Source organism: Mus musculus, chromosome 4 (assembly GCF_000001635.26).
Source record: "Mus musculus strain C57BL/6J chromosome 4, GRCm38.p6 C57BL/6J".
NCBI classification, from domain to species: domain Eukaryota; kingdom Metazoa; phylum Chordata; class Mammalia; order Rodentia; family Muridae; genus Mus; species Mus musculus.
The window spans coordinates 72,185,815-72,211,231 of record NC_000070.6 but is presented as its reverse complement, the minus strand read 5'-3'; the positions used below and the strand labels follow the sequence as shown (position 1 = coordinate 72,211,231).

Here is a 25,417-nt window from a genome sequence, read left to right as displayed (position 1 = left end):
TGAAGATAGTGAAGGGGAAAACTGTATATGTACAGAACATTCCAGACTCTACCATGCCATTATCTATTTAATGACACAGAATGATTTCACAACATTCACATCTCATTATATGGTGTGAATAATCAAGAGATGACTTAAGTATACAGGAGGATGTGGCCATATCTAGAGAACCTGAGCATTAACAGATATTCATGGAGGCCTAAAACCAATCCTCTCAGGTGCTAAAAGGAGACAGTGGGACTCTGTGGTTCTTCGTGAGGACAATGGCAACTGTTAGATTTAGTGTTCCTTTTCATTTCATATTAATATCGAGTGGTGGGAATATAGTATAATAATGGACATCAGCATGAGACTTCAAAACATAGAAAAAATTGAGCTCATATGATGTAGCACACTTGTATGCTCACACACACACTAAATAAGTAAATAAATAAATAAATGCAAATTAAAATATTTAATAGACTCATTTTGTAAACTAAGCTGGCCTCAAACTCATTTTGTATACCTGTCTGCCTCTGCCTTAAGTGATGGAATAAACTTGTGTCTTTATTCCCAACACTGGGGAGAGGCAGAGGGAGATGGATCTCTGAGTTCAAGGACAGCCTAGTCTACAGAATGAATTCCAGGGCAGCCAGAGCTACACAGAGAGACCATGTCTAGAAAAACAAACTAAAATTCAAAATAAATAAATGAAATATTAAATAAAAGTAAAGATGGAGAGGACTAGAGAAATGGCTGAGAGGTTGAGAGTTGTTCTTCCAAAACGACCCCAGTTCAATTCCCAACACCCACAAGGAAGCTCACAACTGTGTATAATTCCAGTTTCAGGGGATCTGACATCCTCACAAAGACCTATGTGCAGGCAGAACACCAAATGCACATAAAATAAAATTAATTAATTAAAACAATAAAGATGGAGAGAAATGGAGAGAAATACCTGGTACATCAACCTTTGTACACACATACTGGCATACTCACAGGAACATGTACAGACATACAAATCAAAATGCACGATGAAGGAAAGAAAAAAGAAAGGAAGGAAAAGAAAAAGAAAACTGAGGGGCTGGAGAGATGGTCCAGCAATTAAGAGAGCTTGCTGCTACTACAGGGGTTTTGTTTGTTTGTTTGCTTGTTTTAACAGTTTCCAGAACCTATGTCAGGAGGCTCACAACCACCTGCGACTCTAGCTCCTGTACAACTGACTCCTTCCGGCTTCGAGGGCAACAGACATGTGCCCCCCCCACACACACACCTCACATACGCGCACACACACACACACACACACACACACACACACTCAGAGAGAGAGAGAGAGAGAGAGAGAGAGAGAGAGAGAGAGAGAGAGAGAGAGAGAGAGAGAGAGTTGTAAAGGAATATTTAAAATTCTACCTAAAAATAGTTAAGTTTCATGGTTCATGGCTGTGCTCAAGTGATAAAAGGCTAACAGATCAACTATTCATGAAAGCAGCTGATAGCAGGATAGTTTTTCTAGGATGATTTAAAGAATAAAATGCAGGAAAAGCAAGTATCATCAATCAGCCATGATTTATTAAAAGCAAAAGCACTCCCGTGAATGCCTACACACACACACACACACACACACACACACACACACACACCTCCAACAGTGTAGGCTTTTTGTTTGAAGTTGGGATGAATTCCCCTTTGCCCTCAAGAGTTGGCTAGTATAGGGAGCTATTTCAGGGGACTAAATATTCCAGATAATAGAGAGACCCTTCCCACCACAGAACCCTACAAGGTAAGAGATTTGAACATTCTGTGGTAGGGTGTGTGGGAAGAGTCTTAGTCTTAGAGAGAGACAGGACTCTTCCTAGGGCCTCTTTTCATTGTCTGTTTGTCTGCCGAGAATCTGTCTGAGTCTTTATTCCTCAAAGTTAAAATGCAATTGGGTAGTTAACGGAAATAGTTTTGTTCTTCATGTTATCAATTTTTCTAAGTGGTTATACATGTTAAAGCTCACAAAAGATACTTTAGAATATTATGAAGGCAATGATACTAAAAATATCCATTTTACACTAGTTGATAACTAGTAGAGATTTCAGAAAAGGTAAACAATTTTTGTTTTGTTTGTTGTTTTTCGAGACAGGGTTTCTCTGTATAGCCCTGGCTGTCCTGGAACTCACTTTGTAGAACAGGCTGGCCTTGAACTCAGAAATCTGCCTGCCTCTGCCTCCCGATTGCTGGGATTAAAGGCGTGCGCCATCACACCAGACAAAAGCAAACAAATTTAAACGGAGTAACAAAGTTAACTTAAAACCTCCGAGGATCCAGAACAAAACCATTGGGCAATAATTTATTACTTATGGCAGGTTTTCCATGACTAGAACAACAACAAAAAAAAATCTTATACTCTTTTCCCAGAGACACTATATAAATTTTTTAACTGAAGCAAATGGCACTCCCCATAAGAAAAATAGGTGAAGGGGCTGGAGACTCTACTCAGCAGTTTTTCCTGAGGATCTGGGCTCAATTCACATCACCTACAGGGTGGCTCACAACCACCTGTAACTTCAGAGGATCTGAAACCCTTTCTGTCCCCTTCGGACACTGGGCATGCTTGTTTCACATAAATACTTGCAGGGGAAACACCTATTATACACATAGAATAAAAATAAATAAAAACTTTTTTAAAAGAAAGAAAAATAGGTCTGAGTGATGATGAACTTGTTTTCTTAGACTTATAAAAATAATTTTTAAAAAGGTATTGAAATTGTTTTGTGTTTTTTGTATTTGTGTGTGTGTGTGACTTGTTCTCCTTTAGAGGTCAGAAAACATGCTGCAGGAGGTGTGACCTCTCCTCAAGAGAATGCCTGAGGTTACACCCAGGCGGTAGGCTTGGCTCCAAGTGCCTTTACTTTCTGGATCATCTAAAAAGCCTCTTTATAGGCTTTTCATCATGAAAAAATTTAGACATATAAAGGATAAATTGGTAATGACATGAATAGCTATAGACTCATCCCATAAATTCTATAACAGTAAGACTGTTGCCAAATTTGTTTTCTTTTCTCTCTGGACACACTATTTGTAGCTGGAGACATTGCCTTTGTATTCTTTAATTTTATACAATAACAACCTATTGATATAATCACATCATTTTCATTAACAAAAGAATTCAAATTCTATATTACCCAGTATCTAGCCCATATTAAAACTACCCATAACCTGTTCCAGGTTTTCAATCCAGGAGCTAATAGGATTTGCATATAGCATCCCTGACCCACCCACCCTCCACCAGCCCAAAGATCTTGCTAGCTTCTTCCTTTTGTCATTCTCTTGTTTCAGCCTCCTGAGTACTGGCATCAGTGGCCTGTGGGCCACACTGGGCAAAATCTTACATAGCATCAGCCACCTGGCAGACATCTAGATTTTTGGTTTTTTTTTTTTCAAAGATTTATTTATTTATTATATGTAAGTACACTGTAGTTGTCTTCAGACACACCAGAAAAGGGCATCAGATCTCATCACGGATGGTTGTGAGCCACCATGTGGTTGCTGGGATTTGAACTCAGGACCTTCGGAAGAGCAGTCAGTTCTCTTACCCACTGAGCCATCTCTCCAGCCCTAGATTTTTGTTTTGTTTTACCTTTAGGTGCTGGAGATCGAATCAAGGGCCTTGAACATGCTGGGCAAGATTACATAACAAGTCTGTATTTTGTTTCCTTTTCTTTCTTTGACTTTTAATTGACTTTAAGAACAAATTTATTTGGGAGCCAAAGAAACAGCTCAGCCCACTTACTGTTCTTTCAGAGAAGCTAGGATCTGTTCCTAAAACCCACATGGTGGCTCATAAGCAAGCACATCTGTAACTCCATTTGCAGGTCATCCTACGCCCTCTTCCGTCTACCTTGGGCACCCAGAACTCTCTGTACTCACAAGTAGGACAAGCATATACATGCAGACCAAAGAGCCATACACATACACATAACATAAAATTAAATACTAAATTAAAAAATAAAACCCCTTGTTTCTGTATCTTTATTACTGTGTATATGCATATGAAGTGTGTGGGGGGCACAGACACCAAGGCAGAGAATAATTTTCTGTAGCCATTTTACACCTTCCATTTTTATGCGGGTTCTAGCAAACAAATTCAGGCTGCCAGGTTTGCTCACCAAGTGCAATTACCATTGAACCCTCCTGCCTGCCCATTTTCCGGAGATGGCTGTTTTTAGGAAATAATCCTCCTTTTACTTTGTTTCCATCTGTCTCTTAACATTGACTTTTACATTTTTATATTGAGAAGCAAATGAAGCACTTAGTATACATCCCATAGCAGAATCTGACTTATTTAAATCTTGTAATAACCCTGGCTGGCCTTGGACTCAGTAAGTAGCCTAGACTGGTGTTGAATGCCTTGATTGTCCTGTCTCTACTTCCTAACAGGTGGCATGATAACAGGTGTGGCCCACGGTGCCCACTTGGTTCAGTCGGTTTTCAAAACAGCCCAAGGGTAGTTGTTTTGTGGAATATCGCAACATACAGTTTATGGCATTTGACTTCTAGACTTGACGTTACATTATAGAAACATGGTGGCACCTTGAATATGCTCTGGCCTGTTTGTGGGTTGTGGTCCACTGAAGTTGTCTATCCTTAAGAAGACCAGAGTGTAAGTGTTACTAAAGGCAGTGGTGGTGCATATCTTTAATTCCAGCCAGCACTCTGGAGGTAGAGGCACGCTGATGTCTGTGAGTCTGAGGTCAGCCCAGTATAAGTTCCAGGATAGCCAAGGCTACACAGAGAAACCCTGTTTCAAAAAACCAAAACCAAAACAACAAAACAAAACAAACAACACACACACATACACACACAAGACGACCAGAGATATCCTATTAGTTGAGTTAAGCCTTAAGCTCTTCAAAGACCTGGTTCATTTCAGAAAGATATTTTATTTAAATAATATTGTCAGAACAAAAGCTTTCAAGATCTGGAACATGTCTGTTTCAATCTGTTGATTTCCTGGCAATTCCTTGGTTTATAGTCATTAAAGGGGTCACATTGCCTATTATGCAAATTTTTAGGAAGCAGCATCAAAGAGTTCTGTCTTTTTACCATCAAATGTCCTTCAGCTACAGTCCAACTTTGATCAACTTTACTGTGGATTAAAATAACGGTAAAGTTGAGTTCACTGAGATCCTTTGACAGGACTTCCAGGCAAAATTTGATCAGGTTCCCAAATACTACCTCTCCTTTCCCCAAAGCACCTTGCTGGGTGTACAGGGAAAAGCTCTAACAGGAACCTCTTCTTCAACTCCTTCAAACGCTCCAACCTTGAATCTGTTTTACTGGTGTGAAAAACCCTTCACTTTTTTTTTTTTTTTCTCTCCCAGACAGGAATCTTAGACTAGCCTGGACTAGAGGGTGACCTTGAACTTTCTGATCCTCTTGTCTCCAAGGGCGAGGATTATAGGCATCTGTCACCATGCCAGTTGATGTATTACTGGGCATTTAACACAATGCCTCTTGCAAACTAGCCAAGTGTCTTATCAACTAAGCTATGTGTTCCCCCTTGCCCAAATGAATCGGGCTACATGAACTAGAAGGAATGGGCCATCCCAGCACATTAGAAGTAAACAGGATTAGAAGGAATCCTACATGTGAAAGATCACGTAGTATAAGGGTATTTCTACCACAGCTCTGTAATGACTGCTTATAAACACATGTCGTTTGGGGTTGATACTTCTCTTGGAATACAGGCTTAAATAAACAAGTTTGTCTCTGGCTGACTGTGATGTTCTAGGGGCACAGACACAAGACTCTAATGGCCTGATTGACTGGCTTCCAGCTTCATAGTGGAGCACCTCGAGTTCTCAAACAGTTTACTTGAGTGCTGAGTGAATAGCTAGTCTCTTATAAGTTTGGGGACTTTACTAAGGTAAACAAATGGCTGGACTGCAAAAGTAATCACTGCATTTCCTCCCACCCTCATCCTGGTTTCCAGAATTCCTTTGCTCTCCTTTCACTCGCCTGCTTTCCCAAGTTTGATTTCCTATCCTGCGAAAGTATTGAAATTGCAAAAGAGACCTTTTTAATTATAAGTACTACAGTAATGAATTCAAGTACACTCATTTATCATAAAGGGCTTTCCCATCTGTCTCTAAAGCATACTTAGAAATGCTGTGTATTTGATAACATTAGCACCAAGCATCTTCCACATGTTAATGTTTAGCGTTTTTAGATGTTGTTGCCATTTCCCTCCTCCTTACAACTTGGTGGTGGTTTCAGAAACAGCACATTCATCTGTGTATTAAGGATCGCCTGTGTGGTCTCTTCCTAATTTATTTGTTCTCCTGTCCTAGGGGATCCATCACAATCCCCCTAGGCAGGGAGATTAGGGAATGGGGCTGTCTGCCTTTGCCCACCCTGCCAGATGAGGAAAAACAACTTCCCTAAGTCCCTCAAGTTCTTCTGGCCACTGTACAAATTGTTCTTGAGCATGGAGAGTTTCCAAAAGCCCTAATTAGCAACTCACAGCAAACATTTCTTTGCATTAGCTAATGATCCGGCCACACTTGTAAGCAAACAAAACCAACGTATCTAATCAATGCTGAAAACCAACCAAATGACTATTAAACATCTGGATGTAATTTTCTAGTTAGAACAAAATGAAAACATATGCAGGTCCCTTTGATCTTCATCTTAACAAAGAAATTGTTGATAAAAAGCATACTGGTCAGTCAATGTGTAATTTTCATAACGTCTGCTGGTTTCTCTTCAAATGCTCCCAGTTTAATTTGGTTGGTTTCCTGCAATCTCTAATTTTACCATATTGTGTGAAACCACGAGAGATTCTTTGGATGTGTTTTTATTTGCGGTTTTACTGCTGCATGGGTCTGCTACTGATTTTTTTTTTTTCTTCTCTGCCTACTCCCCCCAACTTCCTCTCTTTGGGAATGGGATTTGAACGAAATGTTACAAGCACCACTGAGAAAAATTTCTTGTGTACTCTACTCCTAGGTTTAAGAAAACACTTCAAACCAAACCAAACCAAACCAAACCAAACCCAAATCAACCCAGCCAGAGCATGTTGATTCTTGCTTATAATCCTATTAGTTTAGAGGCAGAGACAGGGGGACTGGGCTAGCTGGGTTTTACATAGTCAGCTCCAGGCTAGCTAAGTTTATAAGCAATACCCGTCTCAAATAAAAACATTACAAAACAAAGGCTGGGGATGTAGCTAAGCTGGTGGAATCCTTTCCTTGCCTGCACAAACCCTGTGTGGTGGCACTCTCATAATCCTAGAAGCAGGAGAATCAGTTTGAGGCCAGCTGGGACTACATGAAACCCTGTCTCAAAACAAAAGATGACAAAATAGCCATGTTTATTTATTTTAAATGATTATTTATACTGTGTTGAAAAACTGTAATTAGAAAGAAATGAATGAAAATACATCTATATGTGCATCAAGATAAAATGAACCAATAACAAGCTCCTCCAGAGGATGAAATGGGTATTATTTTTTCCAAGACACCTTTGGAGGTGGTATATTTAACATTATTGACAGATTTTAAAACAAAAGACTAAAGCCAGACTTGATGGTACATGTCTGCACCAAATCTCAGCACTTGAGAAGCAGTGGGACGAGGACAGCTACATATTCAAGTTTGAGGCCAGTGTAGACTATATACACAGTGAGTTCTAAGTTAGCTGCAATGCAGATTGAGACTGCTGTCTCAAAAAACAAAGGAATATACAAAAGTGTGAAATATCAAAATTATAGATCTATGAGCAAGACTATATTATTTTAAACAAGCAGGAAGTAACTGCACATATATTATTCATTTCAAGCACAGGATTAAAGCAACTTGATTGTCCTAAACACCATCATCCGTAACAGTTTGATGAGTTTTGCAATATAATTATTATAGCACGCCAATCAGAACAAATATGATCTTGAGAATGAAAAAAGACACAGATGCCTCCTATTCTCAAGGAAGATAACCTAAAGGGAAAGATGCCTTCAAAATCTAGACATCTTTTATATGCAATCAGAAGGCTTCCAATTTTAAAATACTGCATTAAAAAAAATCCAAAGAGTTGGTTCTCAAAGGCTGTTCCTAAGAAAGCATTAGTTAATAGAGTCATTTTAGTTTTTATTCACAACAAATTGGGAACTCTATTGAGTTCTGTGAACAGGTAGTGGAGAGTAAAGACAGCAAGTTAGAACTGATTTGGGGAGTGGGCAAGTTATAACACTTTGCTTCTGACCCTAAACTTAGTACTTTTAAACTTAATTATCAGTGTGTTCCAGTAAGTGAAGTAACACTTGATAGATAAAACTTTTGGATAGGACCCCGGGGAGAAAACTTCACGGTAGGCACAAGCATAGACTTGCAGCATCCCAAGTGTTTCCAACCTAGCCTGGGAGCTGATCAAATGGACTGGCCATGGACTGGAGAAAGTGATCAAATCCCTAGAGAGAGGATGCTTTCTCAAGAACATCAGGATCACAGGAGTTCAAAAAGCGCTGAATTGTTCCTTTGGCCAACCCACACACCACCAAATCTAACCAAGGAAAGAGAGCCCTGGTTTTCTTCTTTTTCATTTTGCATTCTATGAAAACTAGTAACATAAACCTCTTCCCAATTCCAAGAAAGAGCAACAACCTCAAATTACACTGAATCAGTTTAAGCATTCATTGAGGTCTACAGATTGGTTGATGCTTTTCTTCTGTTTTTCATTTATAATTGATGCACTTTCAGACACGTAAGTAGTATACATGTTTAAAAAGATCATTTCAAACACCGTAATGTAATACCCATTTTTTCGAGTATTTCAAAGAAAAAAAAAACCTGTTAGGAGCAAATTTATATCTATTTCAGAAAGCTCCTTTCAGAAAGTCTCTATAAAGTAAAACAATGGGGACGGATGTATTGACGCCCCAAACTTGTTAACTAAGTTTCAACAAAAGATAAATGCTTGCCAAAGCAGTGCCTTTCTTACCAGAGAAGTTACCACCAAGAAGCTAAAACTGCATCATTCACTCGTGGTTCAAATAAAAAAACAGCTCCATGAACTGCTCTTTAAAGAAGGCACACAGGTAAAGATACTACAGATTTTCTGTTAGAGAAACAGAAAAAAACAGAAACAAATAAACAAATCCGGCGGGTCAGCATTAGCTTAGTAGAATGTCTCCTTTATTTAAAACTTCGAAATTCCTCTTAAGTCAATCCTCATCAAACAAGATCCTCAAGCTGCTTCATTTACCAATTCTCAGTAGTTCCACGCTTCTGCCAGGAGGACAACCAAAGCAACTTGGGAGGGGGAGGGGGAGGTTTCAGGTCTCAACGTTGATTTATCCCATTGCCTTTCATTTCCAGACATTTGAAACTGACTAGTGCTTTCCAGGCAGTCTCCAAAAAACGCTTGGCCATTTCCCTCCTATCCAAATGTGAAAGCATTCCAAAACCGGAACTCATTATTTCTCACGGGGCGCATCTCCTCTGTGCCTGAAACACGTGTATCAAAGACTGCCGGCACCGGCACCTTAGGGATCTTTCATGCTAAAATGGAGACAGGTCGACCTTTCAAGAAGTGGCGCAAAATCCTACGAAGCCGGTGCAGCGGTTCCAGTCTTGCCACGATGTGTGTGCACGCCAGCTGCTGCGATACTCACGCACTTCCCATCAAAGGCACAGTTAACTTCTTTCTCGTGCGTCCGTGGAACGGCAGCTCGCGGAAAAATAAGCCTCCGATAAAGTTGTGAATGAAATCTCACCTTCAGAGTAGCACAAAGGGAACCAATACCGAAAAGCCGAGTTCTGTTCTTGTTACCAAGACGCATCCCTCCCCCAACAAGAAACCCCGTGGTTAGTCTCTGCTACTTTCACTGAGATTTCCTTCAAGGAAAAGCGGAGCGAGCCACAGGCTTCTGCAAACTTCAACCCCCTGCTTTTTACTTGCCTGCCGCGCGCAGGTCGCTCGGGCTCGCGCGCACTCGCGCGCTCCCTTACTCGCCCCACGTTACTTTGATTGACAGCTCGGCCCGCCGCTCTCCTTCCCACCGACCTTCCGAAGCCGCTTGCCAATCTCGGCGTCTAGCCGCTCCCCATTGGCTGGCGTGGGCGCCCCGCGGCTCCTCGGGCACCGCGGCACTCAGAGCGCACAGGACGCGCTGGCGGAGGAGGGGCCCAGGCGAGTGGGCGGGGAGACGCGGCACAGAGGCCGCGCGAGGTGGGCGGAGCGAAGGCCAACACAGGCTGCGGCCGGCCTGCGTCAGTGCCCCACGTTGGTGCGGCGCACGCGGTTGGCTGAGCGGCTGCGGCTCCGCCCACGTCCGTGGCCGCCTGGGTGCTTGCAGCCCCCGCCACACGGCTCGGGCGGGGTGCTGGTTTGCTAGCGAGTGTGAAACCGCGTGTTAATGTAAGCGGCGCAAGAGGCGCGGGCGGCGGCAGGAGCAGCGGCGGGGACCCCGCGTCCCGGGGCAGAAGCCGGGACTCGCCTTCGACGTGGCCCGCCGCGGAGGGAGACAGAGCGGCAGCGCGCTCTCAGTCGCGTGGACGTTTGCCTCCGGGTCGTGAGAACTTTGCGGTGGCAGGAGCTGGTCAGCCCTTTGCTAAGAGCCGAGGAGGGGAAGGCAGGCGCAGGGAGCGCCCGAGCCGCGGAGAGCGACCGGCGGCCTGATGCCCGGGGTAGAGGCGCGGCGGGCGGCCAAAGAGCTGCACCGGGATCACTAGCCATCGACTGGAGGGAGGACGCATACTGGCGTGACCCTGCCAGGACCCCGCTAGGCTTCGAAGCTCCACGCCCCGCCGGAGACTCGGCAACGCCGGTGGAGAGCCGCCGGTGACCCGGAGCTTACCGTCGTGGGAGCGGGTGACCTCCCGACCCGAGACGCGGCTCTCGCCGCTGGCTGTCTACGTGGGTTTTAGCCAAGGCGCCACCTGCACGACCGCCGACGCAGGGAGGAGACACACAGCCTTCCTGCATTTGTGAGCCGCAGAAGGGAGCGCGCCGGGGGCACCGGGTGGAGGGCCACCGGAGGTCCGGGCGCCCCCGCTGCGCAGACTCGCAAGCGCGGGGCCGGCCGAGCCGCCCGCAATGTGGCCCTGAGGGCGGGGGCCGCACCCGTCGCGCCCTGGCCTTGCATCCCGAGTGCCCCGTGCGCCGGCCTGCTGCGCTGCTTCACGTTCCTCGGCGGGATTCAAGTTGGAAGTGGCGCGGAGGATAGAGCTATCCCGGAACAGAGCCGCGGCTGCCGCCAGAGCGATGTTCCCGCAGAGCCGGCACCCAGTGAGTCGCCGGCGTGGGTGGGACCTTGCCCCGCGCGGGAGCCCACGAAGCCCCATTTCCCCTTGCCCGGCCCCCTCCCACTGGATGTCTAGACGGGCGGACGGGCGTCGCGCAGTCACGGCCCGCTTATCCCGAGGCCGAAGTGAGCCCTCTTCTCGCCTGTTTACGCGTAGTCAGTGCGGCCCGGACTGGGGGCCGAGAGGGAGTTGGCATTTCATCTCCAGGTCCCGGGTCATTCTCGAACCAGTTGGGGAGGGGCGGCCTGGACATCGAAACTCTGATTTGGGCCTTTTCAGCCTCCTCCGGGCCGGGTGACCCCAGAGCTCCGGGCACGCGCTGTCCACACTGGAGGCAGACTTATTCCTGAGCCTCCTGAGAAATTAGGGCCCCAGGAAGATCCGCTTTCTCCCTCTCTAAAGTGAACCGAGGGTTCTAGTTTGGGCCTCTGTTTTCCACCACTTCTAACTTTATGTATTTATTTATTTTTTTTGTTTATGTCCCATCCGCTTCTCCCTCTTACTTTTCTGCTTTATGCCCTCATCCTCATATCTCCTCCCTTGGTCCCTCATGCTGGTCACCTGCAGACGCCGCACCAAGCTGCAGGCCAGCCCTTTAAGTTCACTATCCCGGAGTCTCTGGACCGGATTAAAGAGGAATTCCAGTTCCTGCAGGCGCAGTATCACAGGTGCGTGTCGACCTACTCAGGGTGGTGGTCACCTGGGGCGGGGGGTGTCCCTTCTCACACACTGCCAGGCTGCTAGGGCTGCTGTACTTAGGGCTTGTGTCCAGGCGGTGGCGTGTGGAGTCACCGTTAAGCCCTGTCATTCACGTTACCCCCCTTTCGTCGCTCTTCCTGGGCCGTCCCTTCTGTTGTCTCCTCCTCCTCCCATTGTTTCCCCTTTGCGCATTTGTGGCTGTTCCAGGGAGTCCCTTTTCGTGTATTTTGGAGTTGCATGAGAACCGTCAATATTTGCGCTTCGTTTATTTATTTTGCAACAGGCTGAACTGAAACATGGGTTCAATCAATGGCTCGGTCCCGGAGTGTGTGTTCAGGAAAGCAAAGCCATGTTGCAATAGCTGTTTGCCATACAAGAAAATTGGGTTGTCTGAGACAAAGTCCATTAGGGGATGCTAGATGCCGTTAGCTGGGGCCATCAAGGGTTATTTAGGTGGTAAGGTGTAGATAATGTGCGTGTTTGAGTAGACCAGGAGACTAGAGTCACGTTCACCTCTGTTCTGGGTTCTTATGTAAGGATACCTTCTATGGATCGTTTAGTGGAAATTCTAGCTAAAGCCCCCATCTATAGATAATAGAAAAGCTAACTATTTTCCTACGATGAGGTTTTGACTCATTGTTGCTAAGCAATAACTTCGAAGGCGATTTTTACTTTTGTCAAGCCTGAGGAAAAAGACCAAAGAAAAGCTTGGTGGCTTGGGTCTGAGTTTTCTTAAGTTAGTCAGAGGCTTTCTGATTTTTGACCTTTTATCTACTTTTATATCATATCTCGAGAACTTGGGGCATACTTGGACACACTGTTTACTGAACAGGGACAGGAGAACTTCAACCCACTTCATTGCTGTAGCTGCTTGTCATAGCTTGGCAGCGATTCAAACGGTTTTGAAAGGCACTAGTCACTGTACGGAGTGACTTTACCAGGAAAGTTTTCAAACCTGAAGACTGCCTGTGCTGGAGAGTGGGGCTTGTGGGAAGGATGGATTTTGGTGCAGGCAAGAGAAGATTGGTGAGGATAGCTGAGGAATCTGTTTTGATAGGTTTTTCCTCTCACAGGTGTGCCCCAAGGAACAAAAAGAACAGTAGTTGCTGGATAGTCCCCATTGTTCACCACCTTTGCCAGCATTGAATACAAAGACAGCTTTTAGGATGTTTTCCCAGCTTACAACTTTTCCAAATTGTTTTTGCTTGAAGTGCAAATCTGTGAGGCAGATGTTAAAACAAGTGACATAATGTTTACCTTAAGCTGCCTGTTTTGTTTTCCTAGTCTTAAATTGGAGTGTGAGAAACTGGCAAGTGAAAAGACAGAAATGCAGAGGCACTACGTGATGGTAGGTATCAAAGCCAGGGAGACGTCTCTCTCTGTGTGTGATAGTGTGTGCCCTGGCTACAGACGGGAGTTAACGACATGCTTGGTTCTTCTCTTTGCAGTATTATGAAATGTCATATGGATTAAACATTGAAATGCACAAACAGGTAAGCTGGAGCTAAGTCTTAAGCCGTGAGATCAGTTTATAGGATTTTACAATACCGACTTTGTCCTCGGGCACTGCATGTTACGGGGGTGGGCGCTTGTGGGCTATTTTTCTGCCCCTCTTTGAGTTGGTGTCAGTGCTCTGCAGTAAGGATTGCTTCTTCATGGCTACAGGACTAGGTAGGGGGGATGCTTTGGACGTGCTTATGGGTAGACAGGAACTGAGCTCCGTTTACTTTTCCACATGGATGGATTCCTCCTGTAAAGATCTCAGATATCTTGTGGTTCCTGCAGTTTAGAACAGCTAATGTTTTCATATGTTTGCGTATAAAATGTGGAAAGTACTTGGAAGTTTCTTTAATTGGATTTAATAAAGCATATGACTTGAGAGTGCTCTTAGGCTTTGGGGTTCCATAAAGTGACACTCAGGATTAGTGGCTTATTAGCAAACATGTTTTTGAAAAATTTCTCAGTTGATGCAGATTTGGAGGTGGAAAAAAAAATGTCCTTTTACTGCCAATGAACGTGTTGGAAGGTGCTTCAGCCTTAGTGGTTTTAAAAGCATGAAAAGATTAGTGACTGGAAAGCTTTAGCAATGACTTGCGTTTGCAAGTTCCCATAAAATTCACACTTATGGTTACTATAATGGTGTATAAAAAGAGTATTGAGCTGGAACAAGACACTAAGGACCTCGTAAGAGAAGAAAAGCTAAATGATTGCTTAGCCCAGAGGACCCTCAATTGAGTAGTCATTGTCTGCCAAAGAAAGCATTAATGGCAGGGTGCAAGTGTTCTGGAGATATGCTGACATTCACTTTATCAAAATGCTGGTACAATAAGTCTCTTAGAAATCGATTGACTCTTAAAAAATTATCATCAGATGAAGTTGCACAGTTGGACACGTTTCAAAGTGCAACAATACATTTCTTACTTGATGTATATGTGCTATTTCATCTCAGACTCTTGTTTCATTAAATTAAAGAGCATGGCTGGCTGGCTGGGGCATGGTGGAGAAATTGATTAGTTCGGCCTTCAGATCTTCCTTATATTCAAAGATTTTCATTAAGCAAGTTTGTTTCAGAGTTGAATTCTGCTTTTGTAACTCTGTACTCTTTGATTTTTTTTTTAATTCGTCGTAGATTTCATAGTCTTCTATGTTAGATTTATTCTCAGATAAATGTTTTCAGAGCACAAAGTTCAGAGCCTTTCCTTAGTAATGTAATGATCCTTTTGAAAACTGTTTGTTTTACTGATTTGCAAATTCTTTATGGGGAGGTTGTTTTTCTGTGTTTTTGTGGCTAGTACTATGCTGAGGTTTTAAGTCAATGGTAGTGAGCTAGAATATCTTTGGGCATTTAAATTAAGTATGTAAATAAACTTGGTGTAGGTGTTTAATTTGTATCTTTTAAGTTACTCTGTTGGGTACTTTGTTTTTTCTGTTAAGTATTCTGAGCACTTAGCTTTTTCTTAAGGATTGAATGACTCCTCTCTACAATGGAACTGCAAGCAACTCTCAGTCCTGTGATATGGTTGGTCTTAATGGGGAAGCAGGAAGGTGTGTAGTTCTGGGTTCTGGTGGCTTTTTTGCTATGTAGAGAGAAGGAGTAAGGAGCCAGAAGGGGAGGGTGAACTCTGGGGTGAACAGTTTTCTCTTGGCTTCTGTACTGTTCTGTGTTGGGCATATATGGTTATATACTGTCTCTTTGTATGGCAATATACATTAATAATACACTGTGTGTAATTTGGCCAGTAATTTGAAACAAGTGGGAAGCTGAGAGAGACCATATTCTTCATAGTAAGAGTATTAAGCCCCCTGAAATTAATGTCTTACTGAAAATGCTGACAGATCCTTCACTAGAATGCTGTGCAAAGTCGTGCTGTAATTTAGTTTAAAGTGATCTTACGTTTGAAAAACATCCTTCTGAATGTCACATGTTAATAGTAAGTTTTGAGGAGGCATTTGGTGCGGTTGGTGATCATAATTCTTATTAAAACTAGTGACGCCTGGCCCCCAGGGTGTAGCCAGGCTCAAATTGATGCTTTTTGCCGCCTGATCACCAGCATGGTCTAAGTGCTCATTATATTGTAGAGAGGGCCTTTGGAGCTCTCATTAGATTTGACAGGAATTCTCTCTAGGGGGAAACTGGGCATTAGCAAGACTCCTGACAGGCTGAAATTATTCCTGCTTTATGGCTTATAACCAAATGCTAGCAAGGCATCATCAGGGGACACAAAAAATTGTCATTTCTGACAACATCTTTGTTACTGAAGAAAGGGTAGCACTGAGAAAAGGGTAGCAATGGGGAATTTTTCAGGGAGAGCACTTGAATGCTGTTAAGATTTGTCTCTAGTACAGTTCCTGCTTTTCCTTCCTAGCTCTCAACAGCTTTGTCAAGATCTCACCACTGACTTTTCTGTCTGGGAGTTTTAAAGTGGAAGTACATCCAAATCAAGAGTGGTATAATTGTGGTTTCCTTCCTTGGTGCGGTGCCCACAGTCCATGCTTATGTTGTGTCAACACTTCCTGATCTAATCTTCCCATGACTGTTTCTCCTCCATTCTGCGGCTGGTTACAGAAAAGGCAGTTTATTGAGACATTTTTTTTTTCCCTTAGTGATTTTTAATAGGTTTTTGATGCCTTTCTCTTTCCCGTGTGGGTGGTAAATTTTTTTTTCTGATCAGCAGAGAGGTGGGACCTATTTGTGAGAAAGCAAGGCAATTCTAAGAACACTGAACTGTTGAAAATTACATTGAAAATAACAAGCTGGTGTGAGTCTGGGTTCAAGAGCTGATCCCCAGTGTATGTACTGTAATTTTTTTGTTGTGTCCTAAGTCCCATAATAGTTTGGGAAAGAAGATGCATTGTGTCACCTCTATATCTTTTCTACATGATGATAGAGCCAAGGATATAATAAGCGTTGTGCGGTAGCAAGTACCTGTACCAGTGTGGCAGTAAAGCAGGAGGATTTCGAATCTGAGGATCAGCCAGGGTTGAGACCACCCCTCAAAGAAAAGATAGATGTAGCTGTAAATGGTTGTCCTCAACTTTGACTGTATCATTTTTAGTGGTAGTCTGCCTCCTATCTCACACATTGAGAGTCTCTGGGTACCTTATTCTACCTTGACAGAGCACCTGGAGATGAGTGCTCAGCATCATGGAAACTTGACCTGAGATTGCTTGATTCAGGAGTTACCAGAGCTGCATCCCATCTCATTCAGGCTGCCTTGGGAATATGAAGCCAGTTGCAGAATCACTTTTGGACTTGTGTCCTGACCTATATCTCCTGCTGTGTGTCTTTCCAGGTCACTCGCTCTGTGTTGATCACATTAAATTTTATAATTAAAAGCAGGTGGCCAGATGAATGTTCTGCAAGTTAGGAAAGTGACCAGTGCTGGTTTTCATTTATTTGCTATTTGTGGGGATCCAGCCAGTGGAAGGTAGAACGCTGTGTCCCATCGAGCAGGACTGTTGTCATCCTAAATTGTATTCAAGAGCAAAATAAACATGGCAGGAATATGTTGGAGACTGGCAGCCAAGCAGTCAAGGTTTATAACTGCTTTCTGTTAGAGTGGGTAGGATGAGTTCTTGGGACTTCAGCCTGACACAAGGAAGGAAAGATGATCATTTTTCCCAGGTCTGACTTTGGTGGGTGAAGAAGTCACATGATATTTCAGTACAAACACAGTATTTTACATTGAATGAATTTTGGAGTGAAGGTACAATTCACAATTTAGATACATGCTTTTAAACTTTGCCTAGAAAACAGATTTTTCTTTGGTGTGTGCATGCTTGTAAATAACTGGTAGGGATGCATTCCTTAGGTGAGGCGTTCCCTATTTTCCTATAAAACTTCCCTTGTTCCTTCCATTCTGCTGCTGAGGAATGGCTTTTATTCCTCATGAGCCTCTGCTGCCCAGTGCCCCCAGGTTCTACTTTTTTAGCTGTGTGAGTTGTTTGTTTTCAGTTTCTTGTTTTGAGAATCTTAAAATATCTATCATATTTTATTTATTTTGCCTGTGTATATATGTATATGTTGTGTGTGCACACCATGTGCATTTGCATCTTAATTGGCTCCAAGATGTTTTCAAGGATGGAACCCAAGACCACCACCCATGTCAGATATCTCATCTACTACTGAGCTATTAAAACCCTACATCTCTGAGAGACTCCCCTCCCCTCCCAATAACAGGCCCAGGAGTGACTAGCCAGAGGGCAGCACTTAGATTTAAGCTCTACCAGGTTTTAATCACCTTGTAGTACAAAGAGGGTAGCTGTCATCAAGATTGGAGTGTCCCTTAACTTGGTTTTCATGAGCCAGGCTTGTCCTTTGCAAGCATAAGTTCAATGAGATAAAGCTGGTGTATTTAAAGCTTGGAGTCTGGAGTACAAGATTAGCTAACAGGGTTTTTTTTGTTTTTTTGTTTTTTTTTAAAGCAAACAGGCTTGATTTCCTACTACCTAACAGTTTTTTCCCAGCCCTTGTCTATCGTCTAGGGGCCCATGTACCCAGGCAAGGGACGTGCAGAATCTGGCTTGAAAATTAAGGAGGCATCAGAAAACAAGTTATTATAATTACTATCTTTAAAAACAGATTTATATTCAGTTATGTGTATGTTGAGGGTTTCTACAGCACAGCAAGTTATGTGGCAGGTTCATGAGGAGGTGAGAAAAAGGAGTTGGAACCCCTGGAGCTGGAGTTGCAGGGGTTTGTGGTCCATCCTGTATGGGTGCAGGGGACTGGGAAGAGTCTTCTGCAAGCGCTGCTGCTGTTGTGTAGATGGGATCTCTGCTCTGTATATCCAAGCTGGCCTCAGACAAAGAATTGGACCTGGGAAGCTCTCAGTGCCATAGTCGCCTCTCCCACCTGACTATACTGCCTGAGACAGACCTTGAGATCTATGGATTTGCTTCGGATACTTAGGGGCTGGGCATCTCAGGACTAAGGTTCCCTGGCCCTCAGCTTATGTCTTTATAAACTGAAAGTGCGAATGAATTTAAGTCTGTTACCCAGTGCATGAGCCACACCAGCACTTGTTTACAGATCCAGCACTCTGTGTACAGACGGAGGGGAGCTCTTTACTGGAGCACTTAAGATGTTCTACCAAATAGTGTTTATCAAGAACCACAAACAGAAACACCTTTCTTCAGTAAATAAATCACCTCGAGTGGTTTTGAAAGATAGCTTTAGTTACTGGGTTATGACCACTTTACATTTCTGTACAGTTGGGTTTTTGTTCTTTTCCTACTGTGGTTTCTAGAAGTGAATTAAATAAGAAGAAACAGAAGCAGCAGCCCAGGAGACTTTGACTCAGCCAACCCGTCCATCTCCATTGCTTGTGGATATTGTTTGGGAGGGTACTACAGCTGGAGCCCAGCTGGCCTTGAACTGTGACAAAATTGAATGTTTATACCTTTAGAGTAGCCATTATAATAGTGTTAAGGAATTCTCTATTAGTGTATAGTACAATACTTCTGTGGAAAACCACTCCCCGCAACCCCACATCCATGCCTTGAAACTTTGTAGTACTTGGGATGGAACCCAAGGCCTCACACATTCTTAGGCAAGTATTTTACATACCCAGCCCAACTCGTTATTTTAAAGATTGCTGGGGTATGTGTGTTAGGAGGCTAAGGGTAGGTGGGTGCATAAGTAGGAGAAAGGTTTTCTGTTTTTTCTGGGGCAGGGTTTGATAGGATTTTCAAATATTGTTTATAGAACTTTTCATTGTGTTTTGTATGTAATAACAGAAAAAAACTACAAAGAGTGATAGTTTCATAATTTCTCAGCTTATGCACTTTTGATGTCTTTTTAAAATGATGCTACAATTACCTAGTAACCTGTGTTTTAGCACAATTATTTCAAATTTTAACGTTTAAAATATGAGTTGTTTTATTAATTTGACCTACTTTGAAGCAACCACAGGATCATTAGCGTTGACTTCTTTCCCATGTATATTTTCATAGTGGTTTTCTTAGGTTAGGGTCAGTGGTACTTTGGCATTTTTGACAAAGATTGGGTACTGATCCTTTTTGATATAGGAAAAAATATAGAAAATTCCTAATTTTTTATTAATGAAACTTTGTTAAGAACTGCGGAAACAGCCCCACCCAGGAACAGTATAACTTATCGGAGGATGCTATGTTTGATTATCCTTTAGAGGAGGTAAGAGCAGCTCGTGCTAATGTGTACACAGCCATGCTATTCTGTTAGCTCGTGGGAGCGCATGCAGTATTTGACTGGGTTCGCTTTAGCAGCATATGGATCCAGCCAGGGTATTTACACGATGCCTTGTGCATCCTGGTCACTAGGAAGTTTGAGCACAAATCACTGGAGTCATTTTCTACCTACTTGCAGTCCCTGTGTTATACTGCTGTGTTATGGTATTGTATACCTCTTGAGTGAGCTGGACATTTTGCATATAGGGATGAAGTTATACGTGCTAATATATCAGTCTCTCTTTTTGGCTTTCCCAGTGTATCGCTGGTTAAACACACCTTAGCTCTGTCAGAGAACTGATTTCTAGGTCTGTCAGTACACTTGGAAATGTCAGACCTTTCACATAGGGAATGCTTCAGGAGCTTCAGGCTCCTTTAAGGTTTAATTGCCATTCTGCCTGTCAGTCGTCTCCTTCTATAGCTGCTCTGAGTATTTTCCCAATTATTGTTACTTTCTGTTCTGCCTTTGTTTTCTGTCCTGCAGCTCTCTTAATCCAGACAAATGGATCGCTTTATGTTAATAAATAGTTTTGGACTTTTCCTCAAACTTTTTTTTTAACATTATGAAAAAGATTACTTTTTATTTATCACTTTTGACTTCCCAAATAGTAGTTTAAAGTAAAATTTGCTTGCCTTTTGAAATAGAATCTAAAACCTTAACCAAAACACTCATCTTCCTCAAACTTAACATGACTCCCTCAGCTTCCTTCCAGTTCCTTCTACCTCAGGGCTTTCTGAGACTTAGCTCACAGCAGGTTGTCACACCAAGTATTACTTCAAATCTGAGCTTTGTCTTAGGCCTTGTTTATTATTCCAGCTCTTGTCTTCAGTCTGCTGGCAGGCAGCTCATTGATCTATATTCCCAGGACTTGAGTTATACATCACAAACTTGATGTGGTTAGTATACTCCGATATTCTGTGGTGGCTGTGGTGGTTGAAAATATTTTGGAGTGCCATTCTTTGAGATTTGGTGAGAAGTCCTTTACCAAGAACACCAAAAGAAAGCCAGCCAGTTCTGCCCATTTTAATGTACAGATACAATAAGTAGCCCTACCCAACAAGGCAGAGCCATCAGTAAGTCGATGGGACCCAGGTTAAAATCCTGACTTAAGAGTAGCAACAATCATCCTCTTGCTAAAATTTAAAATGAAATCTGTTCACATTGAGCACTTACAATGTTATGTTTATTTTCTAAAACTCTAATTCGAGACTAGCTCTGTTTGGCCTAGAACTTGCTGTGCATACCAGACTGGCTTCAAACTCAGATCCTCTGGCCTCTGCTTCTTGATTAAAGACACGTTGTTATGCCTGGCTCCATTTCTTCTCACAAGTAATTTATGGTTTGAAAATCCCCAAGGCTTCCAAACTTCAGGAGCACACAGCTGTCTGACCTATTACATAGAACCTTTTTAAAAAATGTGTCTTATTTTTATTTATATTTATGTGTGTATTGTTGATGAAGTCAAGTACTTTCAAGAACATTTAGCTGCTGAGTATCTCTCTACCTCTCACCCCTACCCTGTGTTCTTTAGACAGGGACTCATGGATCCTAGGCTAGAGACAAACTCACCATGTACTTGCCTCCACCTTGATTGCTGAAATTATTTATAGGTATATGCCATCATTCCTGGTTTTCCACTCGGGTTTCTTAGTAAGAAGACTTGTCACAATAATATATTTACATTTGGATTTTAAAAAGGACAAACTATCTTGTTGTTGCTGAAGCCTGGAATTCAGAGTGAACTGAGTGGATATTGATTGTCACTTATGGACAGGCGAGCTGCTAGTAGAAATGGTGATTAAGGTCAATCAGTCTTCATGATTATTGCCACTGTTTTATTTTTATTTTTTAACTTTCAAGTTTATACATTGTTACACCCTTTATCATGTAAAAGTAAATATTCAGAAAGGGAGGAAGGCCTTGGAAAGATGGCTTAGCAGTTAAAGGACAGGTTCACAGCTATGCAGAGAAAAGGAGAGAGAAACGCACAGTGAAAACTCATTAACAGTCACTCATATGTATGGTGTCTGAAGTCTGTAAATTAAAACATTTTATGATCCTTGTCTGTTGTTGGTTTTGGTGTCTATCAGGGGGTTAGGGGTGGAATGGTCTTACCTACCCAAGGCTGGCCTTATTTTGCCAAGGATGTCTTTGAACTCCTGACCTACTTGCTTCATCTCTTAAGAGCTTGGCTTACCCGATTGAAGAAAGAGTGGATCTGGAATATAGGTATGGGCTTGGTAAATGACGGGGACTTTGTTTTTCCGCCTATGTTAGTCAGGTTTGATGTGAAGAAGGGGTCTTCATTTATATATTAGGAGTTCTATCTTAAAGGATCCTTCCTTTTTTCAACTAAAATTATCTTTGTGCTTCAGCATGTTGAAATTACTGACTTACATAGTGTTAAGGCACTTTTCTTCCCCAAAGCATAGACTGATGCTTAAATAGAAAGGCCCATTTGGGAAGATGGTCCAGTGCATGAGAAACCTGATTTTGGATCTCCAGCAGTAACCACTGTTCTATGCTGTGCCTCTGTAGCCTTAATGGTGTGTGGAGTGGGGCAAGCTGTAGGCAATTAGTAGGGTGTGGGTGGAGAACCGGGGAGGGAGCTTTTTAGCCTAGTCAGTGAGTTCTGGGTTCAGTGCAAGACTTTATATCCAAAAAAAAGAAAAAATGAAGAATGACTGATGAAAACACTCAACATCAACCTGCTTTCCCCATCCCACATGCATAAAGGGCATCTTCTTCACCCCCCACCTCCAAACCCCTACACAAAGGAAATGCCAGACTATGCCATCTTAGACCTCCAGCCCCCTGCTTTTGGCCCCTTAATGACTCTTTAAGGAACCTTGGAAATCTGCCTACAGTGTTTGCTAGGGAGACATTGTTTTATTATTAATTGTCAGTAAAAGTGTGTTCTGTCATACTTTTGCAAAATGAAGCTAATTTTGAAATTTGTATGTATGTGGAAAGTGCCCTAGTCAAGAATTTCAGTTCTAGAGGATGAAAGGAGCATAAAATGCTAAGGAGACTCCCTGTATGGGGGAGCACAGTGGTCTCCCCAAGGCTAGGTTCCCAGACAGCAGATTGGCTCTTCAGGAGCCAAGCTTTTGTTTATTCCAGCACCCTCCTATGCTTTGAGCAAATACTGAGTCAGACTACTTAGAAGTGTGGTGTCCAGTGGCGTCTTGACACGCTCGATTATAGAAGAAACTGCATCAGGGAGGTAAACCATTGGGATTTTCAGTAAATATATTACAGCACGCAAGTGACTTGCCGATACTGCTTGTTTAGCAGTTTGCGAGGGCAATGGCAGTATGGATTTTCGAATTAGAAGGGAAGGGCTGTTCTTTCTCTGTGCAGGAACATCTACGTGATGTCTGGGGAGGAAATTGATTTGGAGAACAAAAATGTAGCTGCCTTTATGCCATTTGAAAGGCTTCTGTAGATTCATGAGTGAAAATAAAAAGGTTGCTTTAGGGGTTAGGAAAGGGTGTCTTAGCACTAATAAGCATCTTAGTACAGAATGGAAAGGGATGGATGGAAGGTATTCTGTCCACATATAGCCTACAATTAAGGTGCTTGCTCCACTCAGGGTGGTGGTGGTGGTGGTGTTTTTGTGGTTGTTGCTGTTGTTTGGCACATGGCGCCCTAGTACCCCCAGTTTACTATGAAGGCTGGAGTTTAACTCCTGATCCCCTGTTTCCACCTTAAAAGATTGGGATTGTAGGGATGTGGCATCATTCACAACTATTTCTTTCTTCTCTTCTTTTCTTTTCTATCTATCTACCTATTTATCTTATCTATCTACTATCTATTTATTTTTAATGATTTTTCTGAGATGAGCTGTACCATTGTAACTGAGCTAACTGGAGATCGCTTCGTCCTCCCCAGGCAGTTTACTGGAGTAAGCCATTGTGCCGAGTTCAGATAGTTGTTCTTAATATTTTGGTTATCAAAGGTTCTTATTTCATTACTTAATACTTGGAGTAGGCTTTATTGGCATTAGGGTATATGTTGAGTCTTTTAGCCAGGTAGATTCTTGGGAATTACTTTGCAAAAATTTCCTATCAGTTCCCTCTTCTTTGTGGGTGGTTATTAATTGCATCACTTCCAATTATGAATTCAATAAGTAAGAATACGGACAAGTAAAATTAGTGGTGACCAAAGCAGCTCCCCACAGGTAGTTATTTGCAGGGGGAGGGATGTTATCAAAATTGTTAGCAGTCCTTATAAACTCCATTCACACTCTTGGCCTTGCACATCTTGCTCCATTTATATTTCCATCTTGTTTCTGTTTTTCAATCCTGGCATTCTTTTCTCTCTGTCTGATTTCACTTCATTTTTTTTTTCATTGTAATTGTAAAGTCTTATTGATTTCCTCTTTAGATCATAAGCATTAAAAACCAAAATACAGCCATTGTTGACTGCCTCCACTCTTTAAAAAATATAAAATCATTAAACTGACAAATATAGGCCAGTCAGCAGTGTGGCTCTCAAGTATTTAGTATATCTACCAGGGGAAATAAAGTGGGTTAGGTTTTTGTTTTGTTTTGTTTTGTTTTGCTTCCCATTTATGAAGATGGATAAACAATAAATAAGACTTGGTTCATTTTTATAGAAGTGAGATTCAGCAGGATAAATGGTAAAACAGGTGTGTAAGTGTGTTTTAGATTGGTTTTAATGTAACAAAACTGAAATTGAAAAAAACTGTCCTCCTGAAGATAAAGAGGTTTGTTTACATAGTTACTAGAGTAAGTTGTGTGGTTAGAGAAAGTTTCAAACCTTGAAACAGGGATGTGTGGGCATTGTGTGTTTGTGTAGGGGGTACTGTCTGCATGTGGTTTTGTTTTTTCTATGGCATCTGTAAGTTGCTGTGTAGAAGACTTGTATAATTGCTTTTCTGTATCTAGTACAGGCCTGGAGATGTTGGTTGACTTGAGAGCTGTGGCCTAAATGTTGTTAATACTGGGAGAAGCAAAAACAAGAAAAGTGTTACCTTTGAGACAAGGGCATAGCATAGGACTGTTCTCAAGGACTAAAGAGTAAGTAGCCCAGCTGTCTGTATAGGAAGAACTGGTTGTTGACAGCTGCTTTGACCTGCCAGTTGGCTGGGGTTTCAGAGCCTTTCCACTTGTAAACAGGCTTACTCTCTTATGTTTTGGGACCATGAGCTTCCTTGGAGCCAGTGTCTACACAACTGTAAAGACTGGAATTGCCACACTGAAGTTTATCCACTTCCCATACATTTTAGCTTGCCAAACGCCAAAATCATACTGCTAGATTCAAGAGGGGAAATGCTAACTAGTAAGAATCTGGTAAGAAACCTGTTCCTTATTGGCAGACAACCTTGGGTGTGGGGTACTGTTGAAGTACATGAAGGATAATTTGACTATTGCTTTCTCTAAGGGCACCTAGAGTTTTCCTGCTGGTTGTTACAGTTGTATTCATTTGTATTTGTTGACTGATTTACAAAGAACTTGACTCAGTTCCCTTAAAAGCCCTGAGTTCCCTGGCAGTGTTTTTAAACAATACTTTTAGCTATTGTTTTGGCCATATGTATCATGGGCTCAACCTGTAAAAGTGATTTAAAGTAAGTTTTTCTCATCAGCTTCTGGGATTGCTCTTGTCAGTTTTCTTGTGCTGAGATTGACATTGCTCATTGGTTTTTATGGAATGAGTGCCATTATTGCTTCTCAGACTCAGGCAGTGTCAGTGAAGAGCTTTCTGAGTAGACTTTGCA

The 25,417-nt window shown here is 42.5% G+C and overlaps 1 protein-coding gene and 1 long non-coding RNA gene across 33 annotated transcripts in view; one reads left to right on the top strand and one right to left on the bottom strand.

Annotated features, from left to right (window-relative positions):
- Positions 1–7,301: 7,301 nt before the first annotated feature.
- C630043F03Rik (RIKEN cDNA C630043F03 gene) lies at positions 7,302–9,988 on the bottom strand. Its single transcript, NR_027923.1, has one exon. It is a non-coding gene; the product is annotated as an RIKEN cDNA C630043F03 gene (long non-coding RNA).
- A 254-nt stretch (positions 9,989–10,242) lies between these two features.
- Positions 10,243–25,417, top strand: part of Tle1 (transducin-like enhancer of split 1) — a 91,045-nt gene continuing 75,870 nt past the window's right edge. For 5 of the 32 annotated variants that reach the window (XM_011249985.3, XM_017320109.2, XM_017320111.2 and 2 more), the window contains exons 1-4: positions 10,286–11,250; positions 11,811–11,935; positions 13,251–13,314; positions 13,415–13,459. In XM_011249985.3, the coding sequence (XP_011248287.2) occupies positions 11,227–11,250; positions 11,811–11,935; positions 13,251–13,314; positions 13,415–13,459 (258 nt within the window). In that variant the 5' untranslated portion in view covers positions 10,286–11,226. Of the gene's footprint in view, positions 11,251–11,810; positions 11,936–11,965; positions 12,993–13,250; positions 13,315–13,414; positions 13,460–25,417 lie in introns of those variants that run through there. The other 27 variants (NM_001285530.1, NM_001285529.1, NM_011599.5 and 24 more) reach the window with 13 other exon arrangements.